This window comes from Poeciliopsis prolifica, unplaced genomic scaffold (assembly GCF_027474105.1).
Source record: "Poeciliopsis prolifica strain line A6 unplaced genomic scaffold, Auburn_PproV2 SCAFFOLD004, whole genome shotgun sequence".
Taxonomy (NCBI): domain Eukaryota; kingdom Metazoa; phylum Chordata; class Actinopteri; order Cyprinodontiformes; family Poeciliidae; genus Poeciliopsis; species Poeciliopsis prolifica.
This window is the reverse complement of record NW_026562379.1, coordinates 12,106,018-12,126,101: the sequence shown is the minus strand read 5'-3', so window position 1 is coordinate 12,126,101 and position 20,084 is coordinate 12,106,018. Positions and strand designations below refer to the sequence as shown.

At 37.6% G+C, this 20,084-nt stretch overlaps 1 protein-coding gene across 2 annotated transcripts in view; it reads left to right on the top strand.

The window, feature by feature from the left end:
• Positions 1–20,084, top strand: part of LOC129359070 (calsyntenin-2-like) — a 264,814-nt gene that overhangs the window by 173,228 nt on the left and 71,502 nt on the right. For both annotated transcript variants that reach the window (XM_055028446.1, XM_055028445.1), the window contains one exon: positions 6,572–6,721. In XM_055028446.1, the coding sequence (XP_054884421.1) occupies positions 6,572–6,721 (150 nt within the window). The remainder of the gene's footprint in view (positions 1–6,571; positions 6,722–20,084) is intronic.

The window sequence follows — 20,084 nt, the reverse complement described above, 5'->3', positions numbered from 1 at the left end:
TAAAGTTTTTACTTGGATAATTAAAGTGCATAGAATCACAACAAACTGAAATTTGTACGAATGATTCTCTTGAGTTTTGCAGACAGTCACTTCTAAATACATATGTAGAATTTTTTTTTTTTTTTCTCAGAAAACCAACATGGACACACATTGCTTTGTGCCAGGTTTGTAAGTGCTGAAATTGCAGCACTTACAAACTCCACTTGAATTATTTCCATCTGTGTGCAGCTGTATTTATTTCCTTTGGTCTGAGAAAATATGAGGAGCACTGTTTCTGACAAAGATGGATTTTTGGATTTCTTTTAAGTGTTCATTATATCTTTATTTGGTTCTATGCAAAAAAAAAAAAAAAATAGCAATTAAAGACCATGTGCAGTGTTTTTATTATGTCAGCAGCACTTAAACAGAGTGATGTAAAAAAATCTGTTTCATTCAAAAAACTAAAATGACACATATTCTTGCTTGGCAACAAAATACTAAACTAATTTCCTTAGTGAACAGCTATGTAGAAAGACCTTAACTTTTGTGAGTTTTAACCCGCCAGCATATATAAAATAAATTTAAGCAAAGCTGCCAGGCTATTATGTCAAATTTGGATTGATTTATGTGCCTGAATGCAGCAGGTCTAATTGTAGCACATTGCTCAGAATTTTAATGAAGTGGATCACTTTGAGCTGGAGCAATATCAAGACTCACAACTTAATTTTCAACAACATTGATTTTTGCTGTGCAGTTTGTTGCACATCTAGAAATAGATTCAATTTCAAGTGATTTAAACACCATGTAAACAGCAAAAACAAAGCTTGTTGCTAAAGTTTTATAAATACACCTGGAAGGATTGGAAAAAAATAATAAAACATGTTACCAAAGCTACAACCAGCTCACAAGATGACAGGATATAATCAGCTGGGTTTATAACTAAAAGATGAGATTTTATCAATATTTAGAATAAAACTTAAAATCATAATTCTTTTGCAAATAAATGTTTTATAAATCACATTTTGTACATAAAATAATCTGTGATCAGTTTATGTTTAACCACAGTTGACGTCTTTGTACTTGTCTAAGTCTATCACAGTGGTGATCCCAAAAAAGCGTTGAAAATTCTTCTTTCTTTTATTTCTCAAAGCATAAGTGGAGTCTTCAAGAAGCAATCTCTGGCTGCAGAAAGAATACACATAATCCACTCTTGTAGAAAATATAGAGAATACTTCATCATCATCACCACACTTTCCTGACATGACGCCAGTGTGGGTCCAAAGGAATCACTGCCTAACAGCTATTTTTTATGGACAAGGTCATGCTGTCAGCAGCTGCGAGACAGACTTCCCTTAGAAGAGAAATATTATCAAATTATCTCATGCCCCAATTTCTTGTTGAACCTCTACATAACTCCTAAATGTCATTTTCAAATACGAGACAACCACCCATTCTCCCAGAGGTGTGCTGTAGCAAATGTTGAATTAAGCAGAATTAGTCACTGAGTCATGGCTGTGCTTAATTTAATGAGCTTACAAATCTTCGGGACAACAGAAATCCCACTTCTGCTGAATGTTGATAAAATCAGAGATTTAATGTTGATGCTTGTGGGCATGAGTAATTACTGCTTTCGGAAAAGTAACCACTGAGAGGTGAACAGGGGGCCAACAAGCAGCAATGTCTTTACACGAGGAGGCGGCAAGTATTTAATGGAAACATGTACCCAATTTTGGGAAGCATTACAGTTAATCAGACCCCTTAAGGAGATAGAAGGTACCTGTCATCTCCACTGTGATCTCATTTGTTACAGTGATTACGTTAAGCCATTAAAGTTAATTTGACAATGATACATAATGATGATGTAAGATTAAATAACCATTACTCCTTGAAGCAAACACTCACACACTGTCTTTGTAAAAAAAGTAGGAGCACATCCATAAAGAGTGGTATAGGTGGCAAACAACTATTTAGATTGACTACTTTGTTGTATACAAAACAGAATGGAGAGTAACCCTTGCTGTTTTACAGTATTACCATAATCTAATGTAATATGAATGCTGTTGATAAGGTTTCAGAATCAGGATCAAAAACAGTCCCATTAAGAAAGATTTAGACATAAAGTATTTACATTAAGCTTAAAGTTTGCCTTAATATATATAAATGGGACTTAAATATGTCAATGTTTTATGTGAATATATATATATATATATATATATATATATATATATATATATATATATATCCTGATTCTGAACCTTATCAACAGCATATCTGACTGGATAGCTCAATACATAAGGCATCAGTATATCACCGAGAGGGCAGGGTTCGAATCCAGTCTGGGTCCTTAGGCAAGACCCTTCAAGCTACTGCCTACCTCATACCATGAGAGATACTAAGTTGCATAACATGCCGGCTCAGACGTCGCCCGGCCAAACAAGGTCTGCGTCAGGTGTTGGGGAACCAGAGCACCTTGATGACAAATGGGCTACTGGAACAAGACGGAAATGGGCGAGAGATGAAAATGTGGATCTGTTGGAATGCTACTACTCAAGTAACCCTAGTCAGAGGGGTTACATGCAAAGACTGGGGAAGGAATGGTTACTTCGACATCCCCAGTCAACACTAAGCGCTAAACAACTAGTAGCTCAGTGTTCCAACATCCGCAAACGGCAACTGCTATCACAACTTGAGATTGAGAGATACAACACAAATGCTACGGCAAAAGGGAGGAACCCGGATGTCAGGACTGTGGGGACTTAACTACAAGTCCCCACCCAGTGAGGGGATACACGGCCCCAATGAGCGAAACAGAGCTGAACGAGACAGCTGCTGACCTGAGAGAGAGAATCATGACCCGAATGACAACCAGGCCGCGGCGGCCAATTACAGCAATTACGGCTGAGTGAAGTACCATCTGAAAGTCTCATTGAGAATGTGAATGCAGCATTGAGAACGATCCCTACCAACACCATAACAGAAACCAATGAGCTGATCTACAAACTCAGCATCAGTGATCCTTGAGATACTTGGCTATAAGAGCAACCATGAGACCCAATACCCACCATGGAAAAGACGGTTAGAGGCTAAAATCAAGGTAACAAGGAGGGAAGTGAGCCAACTGTCAGAGCTCCACAAGGGTGCAATGAAAAGACCAGTACCCAGAAGTACAGGCAGATGCCCATACCTGAAGCACTCGAGACTGCCAAACAGAGGCTCCAAGCCTTGTCCAGCCGCCTAAAGAGATACACAAGGGAGAATGAATCCAGAAGGATTAACCGGCTTCTCCACTCAACCAGCTAAGGTACTCTCAATGGCAGGGTAACAATAACAACAGAGCAGACCCACAAGGCTGGAGACGGAACAATGGAAAGGCATATGGGAAAGGGAGGCGTCCCCAACAGCAATGCACAGTGGCTGATCTCTCTACTACGAGAGGACCACAGCAACCTCCCTGAGCAAGCCCCGGTAACCATCACTGTGACAGATGTCCAAGAAAGAGTCAGGTATGAAAACTGGACAACACCAGGGCCTGACATGATCCATGCCTACTGGCTAAAGAAACTCACTGCTCTCCATGAGCGAATGGCAGCCCAAATGAACCAGCTGCTACAAAGTGGGACTCACCCTGAATGGTTAACTGAAGGGCGGACAATCCTAATCCAGAAGGATCCATCAAAGGGTCCAGTCCCACCCAACTACCGACCAATAACCTGCCTCTCCACAACCTGGAAGCTCATGTCAGGCATCATAGCGGCCAAGATAAGCAAACACATGGATAAACACATGAGCACGGCACAGAAGGGTATCGGTGTAAATAGCAGAGGAGCCAAACCAACTCCTCGTAGACCGCACAGTTACCCGAGACTGCAAAACCCGGCACACCAACCTGTGCATGGCTTGGATTGATTACAAGAAAGCCTATGACTCAATGCCGCATACTTGGATCATTGAATGCTTAGAGATGTATAACATCAACAGGACTCTGAGAGCCTTCATTGCAAACTCGATGAGGCTGTGGAAAACCACCCTTGAAGCCAACTGCAAACCACTTGCACAAGTGTCCATCAAATGTGGCATATACCAAGGAGATGCTCTGTCCCCGCTACTGTTCTGCATAGGCCTGAACCCTCAGCCAAGTTATCAACAAGACTGGCTACGGATACAGACTCAAAAATGGGGCCAATATCAGTCACCTACTCTACATGGATGACATCAAGCTGTACGCCAAGTGTGAGCGAGACATCGACTCACTGATCCACACCACCAGGATCTACAGCACTGACATTGGGATGTCATTCGGACTAGAGAAATGTGGTCGGTGGTCACAAAGAGGGGGAGGGAAGGTCCATCCACACGAAGGGGTCTCACTCCCAGAAGGAACAATAGCAGACATAGAGGACAGTTACAAGTACCTAGGTATACCACAAGCAAATGGCAACCTCGATGAGGTCACAAGGAAAGGAGCCACAGCTAAATACCTCCAACGAATAAGGCAAGACCTGAGAAGCCAGCTCAATGGCAAGAACAAAATCCGTGCGATAAACAGCTATGCCTTGCCAGTAATCAGATACCCTGCTGGAATAATTAGCTGGCCAAAGGAGGAGATAAAAGCCACAGATATTAAGACCAGAATCTACTAACAATGCATGGAGGGTTCCATCCCAAATCCAGCACCCTGAGACTGTACACGAGCCGCAAGGAAGGAGGCAGAGGACTAGTGAGTGTGAGAACCACTGTCCAGGACGAAACAACTAAGATCCATAAAACATCAGGGACAAAGCCTCAACAGACAATGTGCTCAGTGAATGTCTCAGACAACAGGGAACGGAGGTTGAGGTGCCAGATACCATCATGGGAGGACAAACCCCTACATGGGATGTACCACCAGCAAATAACCCAAGTGGCTGATATCAGTAAATCCTACCAATGGCTGGAAAAAGCTGGACTCAAGGACAGCACAGAGGCCCTCATCCTGGCAGCCCAGGAACAGGCCCTAAACACCAGAGCAATAGAGGCCCAGATCTACCACACCAGACAAGACCCAAGGTGTAGGTTGTGCAAGGAGGCCCCTGAGACAGTCCAGCACATCACAGCAGGGTGCAAGATACTGGCAGGGAAAGCGTACATGGAGCGACATAACCAAGTGGCAGGCATAGTGTACAGAAACATCTGTGCAGAATATGGACTGGAAACCCCAAGATCAAAGTGGGAAACACCCCCAAAGGTGGTGGAGAACGCCAGAGCTAAGATCCTGTGGGACTTCCAGATCCAGACAGACAAAATGGTAATGGCGAACCAACCAGACATTGTCGTAGTGGACAAACATCAGAGGAAAGCCGTTGTGGTAGATGTAGCAATACCAAGTGATTGCAACATCAGGAAAAAGGAGCACGAGAAACTAGAGAAATACCAGGCCTCAGGGAGGAACTGGAGAGGGCCTGGAAAGTGAAGACCACAGTGGTGCCTGTGGTCATCGGGGCCCTCGGGGCAGTAACCCCCAAACTGGAGCAGTGGCTACAACAGATCCCAGGAACAACATCAGACATCTCAGTCCAGAAAATGTGCAGTCCTTGGCAGCCAAGATACTGCGCAGAACCCTCAAGCTCCCAGGCCTCTGGTAGAGGACCCGAGCTCAGAGGATAAGAACCACCCGCGGTGGGTGAGAAGGGAATTTTTTTTATATATATATATATATTATATATATATATATATATATATATATATATATATATATACCCTAGGGTATATATATATATATATATATATATATATATATATATATATACCCTAGGGATATATATATATATATATATATATATATATATATATACCCTAGGGTATATATATATATATATATATATATATATATATATACCCTAGGGTGTATATATATATATATATATATATATATATATATATACCCTAGGGTATATATATATATATAGGGTACATATAGGGTATAAATACCCTATATGTATACATATAGGGCATATATAAATAAATTATATTTATTTATACATACCCTGAATGAACAACTGCAAGTTTGTTTTTAAGCATTTTAATCATTTTTCGTACTTCAGGAAAGCTATGGGTTGATGCCTTATAGAGTGAAGTTTAGTCATATGAAACAACCAAAAAAATGTTTTAAGATTCTCACGGAAGGAAGGAGTTTGGAGAAACTAAACGGCAGCTAGAAAAACAAATGACCCGACACAGACGAGCAAACTCATCAGGTCGAGGTCCATTTACATCTCAATGACAAGGATAACTTGTTTTAAGTCAGCAGATTGGTCTGATTAGTTTCAGACTGAGGAAAAAAATGTGTATCTTTCTGTGAAGTTTCAACTGTATGAAACAGGAGAGTGCATTGACAAACTGAGCTGAATCCTTATTCAATAAACACACAAAACACAACAACACATTCTTGTTTCTTAATGACATAAATACATTAGACTGACATAGCCACTGCTGCATCATTTTCCATATTTCCTGCTTAAAACAGTTCCCTCATGATTTGTTCATGTCAATAATTTTTTGCCCTATTAAGAAGCTCTTTTGGTTGACCTTGGCTTTGACCTTCTCTTCCCATTAGGAAACATCCGAAACACAGAGAAGCTGAGTTTTGACCGACAGCAACACTACGAGATCCAGGTGACGGCTTGGGATTGTGGCCAGAAGAGAGCTTTGCAAAGTGTCCTGGTGCACATTGACATCAAGCCGGTCTGCAAACCTGGCTGGCAAGGTTGGTCTTTGTCAGACATGTGTGAACAAACTGTGCAGGAAGAATACATCCAAGAATGCAGTAATGTTTGTGTGTTCCTGATTACTGGAGATTACACAGTTACTCTTATTTGTAATACTTTGTTGCATCTTGCCCCCGTCCACCAAATGTGCAGCTCCCAGCAAGAAGCAAATTTAGCTTAAACCCTAAGACCTTCTGACATGTTTTTAAATTCCTGCTCATGTTTCTCTTTTCTCACTTTTCTTACCTTATGCAAAGGTAAGAAAAGGGAGAATAAAAACTCTCCCTTTTGCCTCCCCTGTCTTCTGCCCTCCCTGAGGAGTTGGCTTGTCAAGATGGGATGGTGTAATAACCGACTCTTTACTTAGAGCATCACAACTCCACAATGTTGTTCCTAACACGGTAGAAAATCCCCCTGGCAGCAGTCTGGTGCCGCAACAACAAACATTACTCAGGACAACAGCATTTGAGGACAGTTGTCAGAGGACAGAGCAGAAGTAATTATATACAAACACTTTGCAGTATATGCATCTTCAGGCAGAACTATGCCCAGAGCGCATTGGTAACCAAGTCACATCTTCTACATTTGGCATCCAGCCCTCTGTTGTCCCATAGGAGTCTATGTTAAATGGTGCTAAATCAGGATTCTGGCAGCAGTTTGATGCCATTTACTGGTACCCCTAAACCTTTCTTGCTCCCTAATCAGTTGTTCAATCTGTTTTTTCTGGACAAACGGGAATTTGGATTTTGCTAAATTTGCAATGGATCAAAGTTTTTTTGATTTCATAGAGGAATTGTCAATTACAAAGAAAAAGCATAAAACGTGTATCAAATTTATTCTTAAGTAGAAAATAAATCATTTAGGAAAATAATTTAAGGAATTTGTAAAAATTCCATTATGTTTACACTTAGATCATACAATACATCGCATTGTTTAACAGTAGAAAAACCCGCAGTCTATCTCAGATGTTGCTCAGATTTTTTCTTATGACAACACCGTCAGCTCCCATTGCTGAATAACTTTAAAATTGACCCATAGATGACAGCAACCATTATTACGTCTGTAAATAGTTCACTGCTGTGTGACATCTTCTTTTACACATGCTGGTAGATTTTGGATCACACAGAAGTCTGATTGCGCAATCCTAATTGGGCATAAGGACCTGCTGTGTTACTGTAGCCTTTGATGAATGATTTTTCATTTGTAAGTCATATTTGCCATTTTTCCAATAAAGGCAGTTTAAAAGATATTGTTCCTTACAAATGTAAGTCTAAGAGCAGTGTCTTCTATACTGCAGCTGCGTAGTGTATTAAATTAAAACAAATAATAAAGTTTTTTTTTTTTTTTGAGTCTTTCTACTTTTGACATGGTTACCAATTTGTACATAACTTTAGCAGTAGGGTCCTTGCTTTTTATCCCAAATTGCTTGTTTTCCATTTGTTGTATGTTTGCATTGTATGTTGGTATCTAGAGGACAACGACTGAAATAAGATCTTAGCTTTAAGTCTTTACTGTGGTCATGAAGTATGAATACTACACTCATATGGGCTATTACCAAATAAATTTAAATCAGTTCAATTCAAATGTCCCACAAAACTTTTATTATAAGTAATATACGTCTAATTCTTTTGTTTGTGTCATTACTTCAGTTGTCATGCACAAACAAAGTATTTTATTAGACAAGGGAATTGTTTTTAAAAAGAAAATCATGAGAATGAAACTTAGCATATGTCTAAAATAAATAATTAGAACTTGTGTGTTTTCTACTAAACTTCCAGTAAAAATATATGCACAAAGAACAGTTGCTCTGCTGGAAAACCTGACTCCAAATTAAGTAATGATTTATATGCAAAACGTTACTGACAATCATGGTAGTGGTCCTGTTATGCAAAGCAAACAGGCATCTAGTATGTTATGTACTGATCACAACGTGCATAAAAAACAAACACAATGTGGATATACAATAGTAGGACTAATACCTGTTAGTTTATCACAGTTATTGACCCCTTTTTAATATTGTCAGAACTGTTGTTTCAATCAAAAAAGTAATGCGTCTGTAATTATTCCCCTTTGTCTTCCTGAGAAGCAGGCCGCTTTCCCAACTGATTACATAATCTGCTTTTTTGTGTGTGTACTGCTCTTTTGTATAACTGTTCTTTGAGTTTTTTTAGCTGAAAATGCACAAATGTATTTGAAAGACACTTCTGTTCTTGCCAATATCATCCTGGCAATGTGTATGGTATCTTATAAGTGATGCAGTGGGTTGGTTACTAAATGGAAAAGAGCAAGTTCAAATAAAAAGGTTTATTACTTCCGAAAGCTCACCAACCAAAAGAATAAAATAATAATAAAAATAACATTAGCAGTTTGATGACATTTTATCTATATAAAGCTACCAATATTAGCTGCCTATTTAGGGTAAAAACCATGTGACAAATATTTTCATGGAACTCAACAGCCAGCGTAAAATGTCAGCTGCAACCATAGATACAGAGTTTGAAACTTAAAGCATTCACTGTCTAATCAAGGGTTCACTCATTTCACCACATTAGGACATGAAGATAGCAAACAGAAAATGCTTTGTAATTTAGACTTTATTTAGTACTGGACATTCTTGTTGGACCTTCGCATCGTAAATTTTTCAAAAGTTTCTGACTTCAGCAAATGAAGCTCCATTGTCCATGCAACTCAATTGCATGGACGAAGCTGTTAAAGTGAGGGTCATAAATGTAATACAAAAAAAAATATGTTTTCACAAGCATATTGGAGTTTATTATGTTTTTATTTACACATGTCCCTCTCTGGCATTCAGTGGTGTATGAAGACCTCCAGAGATTATGCTATAACATGAGGAAATTATATATATATTTTTAATCAAAAATCGAGTCTATTCCGTCAGTTCATGTCTGCAGATTTCCGCCAGTTCAGCTTGTTTTCCAGTGTTTGAAATGTTGGAGATTTTCCATTCATTTGTGGAGTTTTTGTGTAGTATTTTTCAATTTAAAATAATGGTTCCACAGCATCTACAAAACATCAGCTCTTGAAATTAGTTTCTAGTCCACCTTGAACACTTTCATCAATAAATGTAACAGTTTTAGATACACACCTGATGTACTTTTTAAAATTATTTATTTATTTCACACGAAAAATAAGTTTTCTCTCAGTAAAGACCTGCATCACTGCAGATGATGTGAAAGTTCTGTGGCCAGTGTGCAAGAAGCATCTGGACAATCCTAATCTTCTTTCAGCTGGAATGCCTTTGAACCCTGTTGTTTTTTATGTATATTCATGCATTTGAATATTTAAGTATAAGTCTTGAAGCCCTAACTTATGCTGAGAAGATGCATACACGATTACATCTAAATTGTATTTATTGAATATAAGATTGTGAGATTCAGTAGCTGAATTGCAATCCCTTTAATAGCAACTATCTTTTTCCTATAAAGACTTTTAACCATCAAAACCTTCACTAATGCAAATTAAACACAGCATCTCTGCATCTTATTTCAGCTATACCTAACTGCTAAATAGTCAGCGAGAAAAGTTTGAAGTTTTAAAGATAATCCTTTGCTTTTTTGTGTAGGACATATAAGCCAACGCCTTGATTTGAAGACAAGATTGACTTAGGATTTTATTTGCTATGCAAAAAAAAAAACATTTTTCTCTGATCAACAAAATACTGATTTAATGTTGATTATTAAATTCTTTGGACCCCTGAAAGGGCCAGATGATAATTCATTCAGATGAGTGTAAACATGCCTGTAAATTTTCTTCTCCCTGGAGAAATTATGAGTTTTGTTATTAGAAAACCAGCTGCCCTCCTCATTGGCAATCTTTCTTTCTTTTTTTTTTTTTGGCTTTTAAAACCCACTCCTTAGGTTGAATGTATTCTTGTCATTATGACCTTATCAAGGTGGCAGCACCACTCCATGAAGTACTGTAATTATTTATGACGTAGTAATTCATGCTATCCATTGTTGTGTTACTTCCAGGACTACTCTTTTTTCTTGGTTGTTTTCATGGTTAAATTTTCTAAAGACTCTTTTTATTCTTTTCCCCTTGCCATTCTTAACCATCGGTACATTTAATTACAACCATTATTTTTGCTACAGCAACAGAAAATCACATGGACACAACCTTTGTTTTCTCCCCTCTGTTTGCTGGAAAAAAATCTAAAGCCTTTCCGACTGTAATTTCCCATCTCATATGTTGGTTCTTCATCTTCCTTGTCTCTATTGTCCACAAAGAGGCACACACACATACAAATATATATAAAAACAAACAAACAAAAAAGAAACAACTCATAATGGTATGAGTTTCTATTGAAAATCCTCATTTCATCCATTGTAACTGTTATCAGTGTTATGTGGTGTAATACTTTGAAGGAGAGCTTTTTGTTCTCCACCCGAAATTGGTTTGAAAATACAGTATTGGAAAACAATGTTGATTTAACCCAATATTATTTTTACGCAGGATATTGGATTAAAGGGTTACACAATGATGGAAAGTTATGAGATTTTATTTTTAAATACCGTATTTTCCAGACTATAAGTCGCTCCGGAGTACAAATTGCACCAGCCATAAAATGCATAATAAAGCATTTATTATGCATCGTGGAGGCCTGTCACAATGACAGATTTTGCTGGGCGATTAATTGTCTCAAAAAATCATTGCGATAAAGGTTTATATTGTTTGAAGACCTTTTTACACTGATTTAATGGAAATTACGTAATAATACATGCGATTTCCTGCCAAAGATAGATGCACTTTACTTTCAAAAGACACTTAACACTGGGACTGATGCACAAAATAAATAAAACAATCAAAACCAAAAATAAAATACATTCTCAGTCGCCATTAACAATAAATGTACTTAAATAAAAATGAAACAACATAAAGCCAAAGTGGAAATAAATACTGCATTCAACCAAGAGTGCAGATTATGAAGTCTGTATAGTATATTGCCCTTTAGTAATCATTGGATTTAAATAGAGAAGACGGACACATCCGACTGCCTGATGCAATAGTTCAAACTACAGGATTTTTCACCCCAAACTACGATCTTAGAACGTTATTAATTCTGAGATTGTCACTTGTGTGTTACGGTAGATCGTTGTGGCCGCTCCGATCTAAATCAAGGATTTACCCAGAGTGGGAGCTTAATGCAGCCTGTTGAATGTGACTGATTTGAGTGATTAATGTTTTTTTTCTTTTTAATTAGCAATTAATTTATTTTTACTTCATTTGTTTGAAATATAAAATTGTTTACAATTATACCTTTGAAGTAATTTCTTATTCTGAAGGATCAGGAGAGCAGACAATACTTTGAAGGGTAACACCAACTGTTACACCTCTTGTCCCCAAAGAACAGGGCTTATTCAAGAACTCAGTGTAACGCCATACTTAAGATTTGAAAAACATGGGTTAGCACAACCCACATATGGAGCCCCTTGTCCTCGACGTGGCCATCGTGGGTTCGACTCCCAGCCCTGGCGACATTTGCCACATGTCTTCCCCTCTATTTATCGGCGATAGGCGATGGTCTTCACTGGTTGTTTGTTAAAGAACTATTTTCTTTTTTTTTTTTTTTTTTTCGGGGGGGGCAATTAGTTGCTCTATTAATTATTGTATTAGCAAGGCTTCATTGAACCCAAAAGATGAAGTTTGTGGAAAACAATAACAGTATCCATCTGGGGATGTCATTTTTGTATTTAAGTGTTTCGTATTTCTCCTGCAGCACCTGCTGTTTGAGTAGCATAGTAGCATAAATGTTCATTGCAGAAATGGTTCTAAAAATAAACTGGATAAAAAATGTACATCCTTTTTACATGTAGTGTAGCTGTGACTACATATTAAAAATGCATGGAGTGCATGTCAGATCTGTAATTTCATAAAAGGGGGAACTATAATACGACTTGAACCTGTCTACTCTGAAACACTTTTCTATGTTTCCTTTTCCTTCTTCCTTCCTGCTTACTTTCCAGCTGATATATTTTCATAAAAATAATCCAGTAACAAAATAAAGTAATTAATCATTTAAAATATTTTTTGTGATATGTCCAAAGGTATATTTTGTAGAGTTAAGCAGCAGGGTGAGACATGGCTTCTTGGATTTAGCAGGAGATGGATCGATTGAATGGGATGTCGTCTGAAGGTCTGCCGAGGTGTAGAGAGAGCTGAGTTATATAGTGCAACGCTCAGTGGCACTATATGACAATTGCATTGTAGATGAGGGTCAATGTCCCTCACCTACGTTAATAACTTATCAATTAATACTCAAAGCACAATATCCACAAGCTGAGAAAATGGGTTGCCCATCTGAACAGACCCGGGCTTTGGAGGTTGTCCGGGCATGTCTTATACGAATGCCAGATACACAAAAGCAGAATGAATGTTTTGACAGTATTCTGGTAAAATAAATGCCTGGAATCCAACTGATGGCTATTTATTATGCCAGCAGATATTGTAACTCTCAGAGCTTGTAAAGGTTTCAAAACAGTTTTGCCTTAAAATGTAATGGCCAGCGCTCCTTTTTAAAAACAAATGCAATACGACTCTATGATCAATTTCTTTACAAATTGAAACATTTAATGTTGACTTTTTTTGTTTGTTTGTTTTATTGGCTCTATTGGCCTTTATTTGATAGTGAATTGACAAGAAAGTGCTTAATGAGAGAAGGGGGAATATATATGCAGCAAAGGTGGCCAGATCGGGAATCAAACCTGCGAGAGCCGGTTCGATTCCCGACCTACTTGTGTGATTTTTCTTTTGATTTTTTTTTTTTAAAGAGGAACTGTTTCAAGAAATTTCCATTCTTTGAATATCATGTAGAAGTCACCGCCAACTCACAGCAAAGGTTTTCTATTAAAAGACAATAATTACCACTGTCTCTGAGCTTCAAACAAATACTCATTGTAATGCCACCTTAACTGCATCTAAATGTAAAGTAGTTTCAATGGTATCTGCATTGAAATGGCAACTTTTAAAAATTGGGTTATGTGTTTAATTTGCAAGCTGATCCATGTGTAGTATGACGATTGGTGAAAGTTACAATAAACTGTCAATATAAAGGTTGGTATTTGCCTTTCAAATCTGAACACACGGTGTTTTGTTAACACAGTGGTACACAGCACCCCTCCGTCTGAAGGACTTGTCTATCTAACAGCTCAGCTATACCTGAAGCTTAAATCTTTGCCACCAAACATGTAGTGTGTGGCAGCTCCTACAACAACTATTGTTTCCTATAAATGTAACAAAGTGAGCCTTCCTGTGTTTTGTCAGTTGTGATTTACACGTTTACTTGAACACCTAAAGCAATGACAGGGCATACTGTATTAAAGGTCAAAGAACCAATGGGAACCTATATTTTAGACAGCACCAAAAATAAATCATATTTCCTTCTCCAACAACCACTTAGGGTGCTGTTTCTGTGTGAATTGCATTGGAGTATAAAGGAGGTAAAGGAACTGGATCAAAAGATTGACTTCTCATGACTCAATTTATCATAATAATATAGATAATCAATTTTATTTATATTGCCCTCTATATCTCAAATTAAAATCTCAATGGCATGTTCACACACTGATGATGGCAGGCTACAGGATTGTAGCTCCAGCTATCCTGGGGCAATCAGACAGAAGCTCCAGAAAACCCTAAATTTATCAGACATGCTTCTGGTTTTTATCTATGCCTATTTATGTCTTTGCAATGTTTTCCAATTTATTACGATATTTACACATTCTCGTTTGTGTGATCTCATGGGAAACTTGGATATGGATGTACTGCATGCTTGAAAATTTCCACCAATTGGCATACCCCAGCAAGTCTTGGGTGTGTGTGAATGTTTGTATTTGGCACATCCTTATGCGTTTGGGTTATGGTTAAGCTTAGGAAAATAATAGTACTGATTAGGTTTAGGAAACATGTCTGGGTTAGGCATAAATGCAGTTAATAAAATTTATGGAAGTCTTAATATGGGTAGAGGTACAAATGTGTGTGCATGTCTGTGGGTGTATTGGCAGTCAGCAGCCCGATCTGCGATAAGAAGAAAAAGTAGAGGAATGAATGAGGAGAGAAGAATAATAAATGGCTTGGCACTTTTCTTTCCCATTTCCTCCTCTCTGGCTTTTACTCTAATCTCACTCTGAATGCTGTTTTAGCACTTTTCATCCCCTCTCTGGTATTAGCCGTTTTTCCCTTATTACAATTGTTACTTCCTCCATCCATTTTTGCACAGATGTCTGTCTTGCATCTTGCTTACATTTGCGGGACTGATCCCACTTTTCTGTGTTTCCTTTTCCTTCTTCCTTTCTGCTTACTTTCCAGCTGATGTATTTTCATAAACAATAATCCAGTAACAAAATAAAGTAATTAATCATTTAAAATATTTCTTCAGTTTAAGAATTTATGAGGAAATTTAAAAGCCTTCCACCACAGTAAAATGTATTTTTGTGGGTTTGCTATCTGATCTTTATAGTAGGATATAAAAAAGTTTGCATTCCATGGGAAAAATTGTTTAAAGTATGGTTTTTAACTGTGACAGTGACTGACAACATCAAACGCAGACCCAAGAAAAGAGAGGAAATAGAAAGCACTTTCTGGCTGTGAAGGATTGTCGAACTTTGTCTGAACACATTCTTTTAAGATGTCTCATAAGTGACTTGTGATTGCCCCAAAACATTTTAAGACAATCCTACCAATCTCTCAAACTGTGACAAGATGCTATAACTTTTTAGGGTTGAAATCATCCAAAAACAATTGGAGACAACACTTTAAAAGTGAAAAGAAGTTATAGAAAATGTCATATGTTACTAAATCTTTGATTTTACTTTCAGACTGAACACAATCACTGTAAGCAAAGTCTTCATTCCAGTGTATTATTAATTTATGAGATACTTGTACATTCTGTATTAACAATAGTAGGGAAGTCAGGCTACATTTATTTATTTTGTTTTGTTTTATTATGCTTTCATATGTTAATGTTGAAACCAGCAGTTTTGATAGCTGTCCATTGGAACACCAGCATACAAAAGACCTTAAAATAAGTAAAACTGTATTTATATGGCACCTTTCAAGATAAAAATCACAAAGTGTTTCAACAAACAAAATGGCAAATACACAAAACAAATTTAAGCAAACACTTTGAAGGAAGCCATTGAGTCCACTGGTCTGAGAGTTGGAGGAAAGGAGTTTCAAAGTGTTGTAGCCACAGAAGAAAAGTCTGTCTCCTTTAGTTTTTAGTTTTGTCTGGGGGGCAATCACAGATCTTGATCATGGGACTTACAGGCCCTAATGAGGGTGTTGAAAAAAATCCCTGCAGACTACTTAAAGTCTGCAGAGTATTCTTCTGGGACCCTTTGGCACAAATACATGTAGTTTGAAGCTAGGACAACAGATAAATTCTATTTAGCAGCTTTGGAAGATATGATATTTCAAACATACTTAAGTTACATGTAATAAAAAAACTTGAAGTGGTCCCTTTTGGGCATCAGCTACACAAGTCCTGTTTGTTTTGGACCACAACATGGAATCTTTAGTTACATCCAAGCATGGTGTATGTTGTTATCCATCAGTACAACAAATCCTTTGCTTGATGGAAAACTGGTAAAACCTTATATCCAATACTGGCAGAGAAAAAAGCAAACAAACTGAGCAAAGAACACAAGAACATTTTTTTTTTTAGTTGTCAAGATGCTTGGTAATAAATCTAATAGCCTGTTTATTTCTATTAAAGGGTTTCACATTTTGTAAATGTAATTGCTGTTTTTGTCACACTGCTTCTGTGCATTTGTGCAGACCCCTAACTTATGCTCTGTTGTGAGGGCAAACTTAATAATTTATTCAAAATATTTGTATTTTTTTTTTTGTGAAAATACTCACCCAGTTGACACCCTAACAGGCTGGCATTTTCATTGCTGAACACCACAACAAACAAGAGCAGAACGCTCTTCCAAATTAAGCCTTTGATGACCTCTATTCATTTAACTACTTTATAATTTGATTACATTGGAAGTGTTTTTTAATTATAGCATGGCCTTATTTGAGTTAGATTGAAAGTAGGAGAGGAGCACATTGTAAAGACGTGGTTAATTAAGATATCACAGATAATCTGTGGTGTCTTAACGAACAAGTTACAAAGCTAAGTTACGTTTTGGGCTGTAACCCCTTTAGTCATCATTAATTAATTCTAAAACCCAGTCCTCGTAATTAGGAGACCACATTCTGAAAATAAATGGTCTAATACAAAGCTTTAGGAAAGTATATGAAAGAATGACCTACAGAAAACTGTAAAGTTCAAGTTAAGTTCCTGAGAACCAAGAAAATTGTGATAAAGTTGTATTGATAAAGATCATTTACTTTGATCTAGAAGTAGATACAATATAGTTATAGTTACATTATTGGCTCCCCTTTTAAATAAGTAGGAAAAGCCAAAATAAATTAATAATGAATTGCAGTGACATTATCTCACTCTGTAAATATAAAAGAAAAGCCAACCCTTTGTTTACTGTGGAAAACAAACAAAAATACCGGCAGAGGAATAATAAATAGCCCAACTGTCAAAACCTTGTACATCCTGTTTTGGGCAAGTGGTCAGCACTTACTTTTTCCAATAATCATTTTCTGAGGTTTTGCCCAAGTCCTTGTCTCTTTCCTATTAAGACTGCTGTTTTCTTTATTGTGGAAATTCAGCATTCGGTCTTACAAATGCGCTTATAGAGAGCGGGAGATATTGACTAAAATTGCCTGACAACAAGGGGAACCAAAAGTGTCTATTTCATTCACAGATGAGATAAAACAGTGAATCTAGTAGCAAGTTGTGAAGTCCTTTCACCTTTTCCTCCACCGCTATATTGAATTCTGACTCCGTTTTGTACACATTTAGGCTTGGAAAGCAGCTAAAAAGCCATAGGCTGGAATGCCTCATTCTGGAGAGATAAGACCCTGAGGCAGATATGCTGCAAAGATCACAGCGTATATCCCAAAAAGCTTTGGGTTCCCTCGGGACCCCCTGGAGGAGACAGAGTGTGTAGAACGCATGGAATAGTGTGTTTAGTGTACCATTATAGTGGTGTGGGCAAAGAAGACAAGAACACTGTATAAACTGACACCCCGTTATGTTAAATCCACTATTTTTATGTCGAAATTCTGTTTATTATGATTTTTTTTACACAGAACTTTTGAATGTTTCTGGTTTTCTAATACTTTAAATTGTTCTGTTTTTAAGTTTGTCAGCTGCTCATATCTGAAAGTTGACTTTACATATAGTTTTTAGGCAACTTTTGAACTTGAGTTCTTAAACTAAAGGACTTAAAATGAACCACATGGAAGAGGTAAAAAGACAGGACAGTAGATAGTTGAACATTAGCATATTTTTATTGAAAAGTTTCTCTGTGTACACATTTGTATCTGTTCCTCAAAAAAAGCAACAATATTCTTTGGTCATGAATCAGAAGGCAATTCTATAAAATGATGGATGGCGCAATTTGGGGCATTTGGCCTAATTATCTTTGCAAAGTGGCATTGTAATAAAAATGGTTTTGTAACGTCATGTGTTCATGCAGAACAGATCCATTTGATCTGAAAGTGGCTAATAAAAGCAAACTCTGACCTTGCAGATACGCATCCCAAAATCCAAATCAAAAAGGATCAAGATGTTTGGCTTGTATTAACCTGTAATGCTTCTCCATCAATAATTAAAAACTAATTTACAAAGTAAAATAGACTGACAAAGTGAAAATGGGCAGGGAAGAGGAGAATAAACTCGACCACATACATTCTTATGATCACCTGCTTGACCTACCAAACTGGTCCTTTGGCAACTTACTATTGTTTTAATACAAAGAAGGAACACTTGTTGGTGGTTAAGCTGATAGAAGGCTGAACTTTTGCAATAAACTACACATATCTCAACAGCAGTAATGGGTAAACAAGCTCCACTTTATGCCATCTTTATGATCATTTTATTCATTCACTGAATGAGGTGGGTACATAAAACCTTCTGTTATTGTACCTTCACTAAATAAAATTTCTATACTTTATTATCTTGCTTAAAATGTTTCTGTCAGCACACCCTTATAGAAGCCTTACTTATTTTATTTTATTTCATTTTATTTTTTTTGCAAGTCCTCCAGCTCAGCAAGGAAGAGCTGGTTAAATGAACTCAAGAAAGGAAACAAAGTGGGCTGAAAGGCTCTCAGAGAGCATGAAAGCATTAGAATGAATGTTTTAGGGGCAATTTGGAGCAGGAGAAATCGGAGAGATGGCACTCTCTGAAGTGGAGGGAGATGAAGGAGGATGAGGTGCAGAGGAAAAGAGGAAAAAGAGGAGAAGAGTCGAAATTGGCTCTCTCCAACGATGGCAGGGATGAGTAATGATGACACTCCCCCACCCTCGAACTTAAATGTGGTGTCAGCATTTTTACATGGACTCCACACACAGATACACTTGCAATACTCACACAACCATCATGCCAGACCTCCACACATCTACATACGCATTTAAATGTCTGCACAAACTAATTGATGATACACTGACGCACACACTCGTCCAAAGCGTCCAGAGATGAGGAGCTGCGTGAAAGTGTGATGATGCATCATTTTCTTAAGCACTTCTATCCATCTTCCCTTCCACTCTGTCACTGCTTAACATCTTTAAGTGTAAGGAGGATGATCGCAGCTCACCTTAGTTCAAAGTTTGTGTCTACAGGAGCAGATGTGCTTTGAAACTATCGGGGCGTTTGAATTGTGTGCACACAAGAAAATATTCCATTCACATCTGCCGTCCAGTTTCTTATTTTCCAAAACGATTTGCAAAATGAGAACTAAAAAGAAATGTACCCTTTCCTGTTCCAAATTTTGTAATAGATATGTTATTACACAATATAGCAGCGTCATCAACCTAAAATGTACCATTCAGAAACAGCATTTTCTGAAGAAATTGAAACAAACCACCTTCCATACCTTATATTCCCATCATGCTACAGGGATGAGGCTGAGAGTGACTTCTGTTTTAGCATGGTACCACAGTTGCAATATGACAGACAAGAGGGCCCTGCAGACAGAAAGTGGAAGAAGCTGAGCGGCTCAGTGGAGTGTGCATTGGAAGTGTTGCAGGAACAGAGGTGTGAACATGGAAGACTGTTTCCAACTTCAGAAACCTTTTGAGCTATTTCCATCAAACAAACGACATGTGTTATTGGGGAGTTTATGCTACGTTAAAGTGGTTCAATGTGGATTAGTCTCAAATAATATCAAATTACACAGTTAAAATAAATCAAAATTAACTGGAGGCATGATTTCATCCTTCTTTAATCCTATCATACCCACAGTTTTATGCTCTTGAACGCCAAAGATCGCATTACTT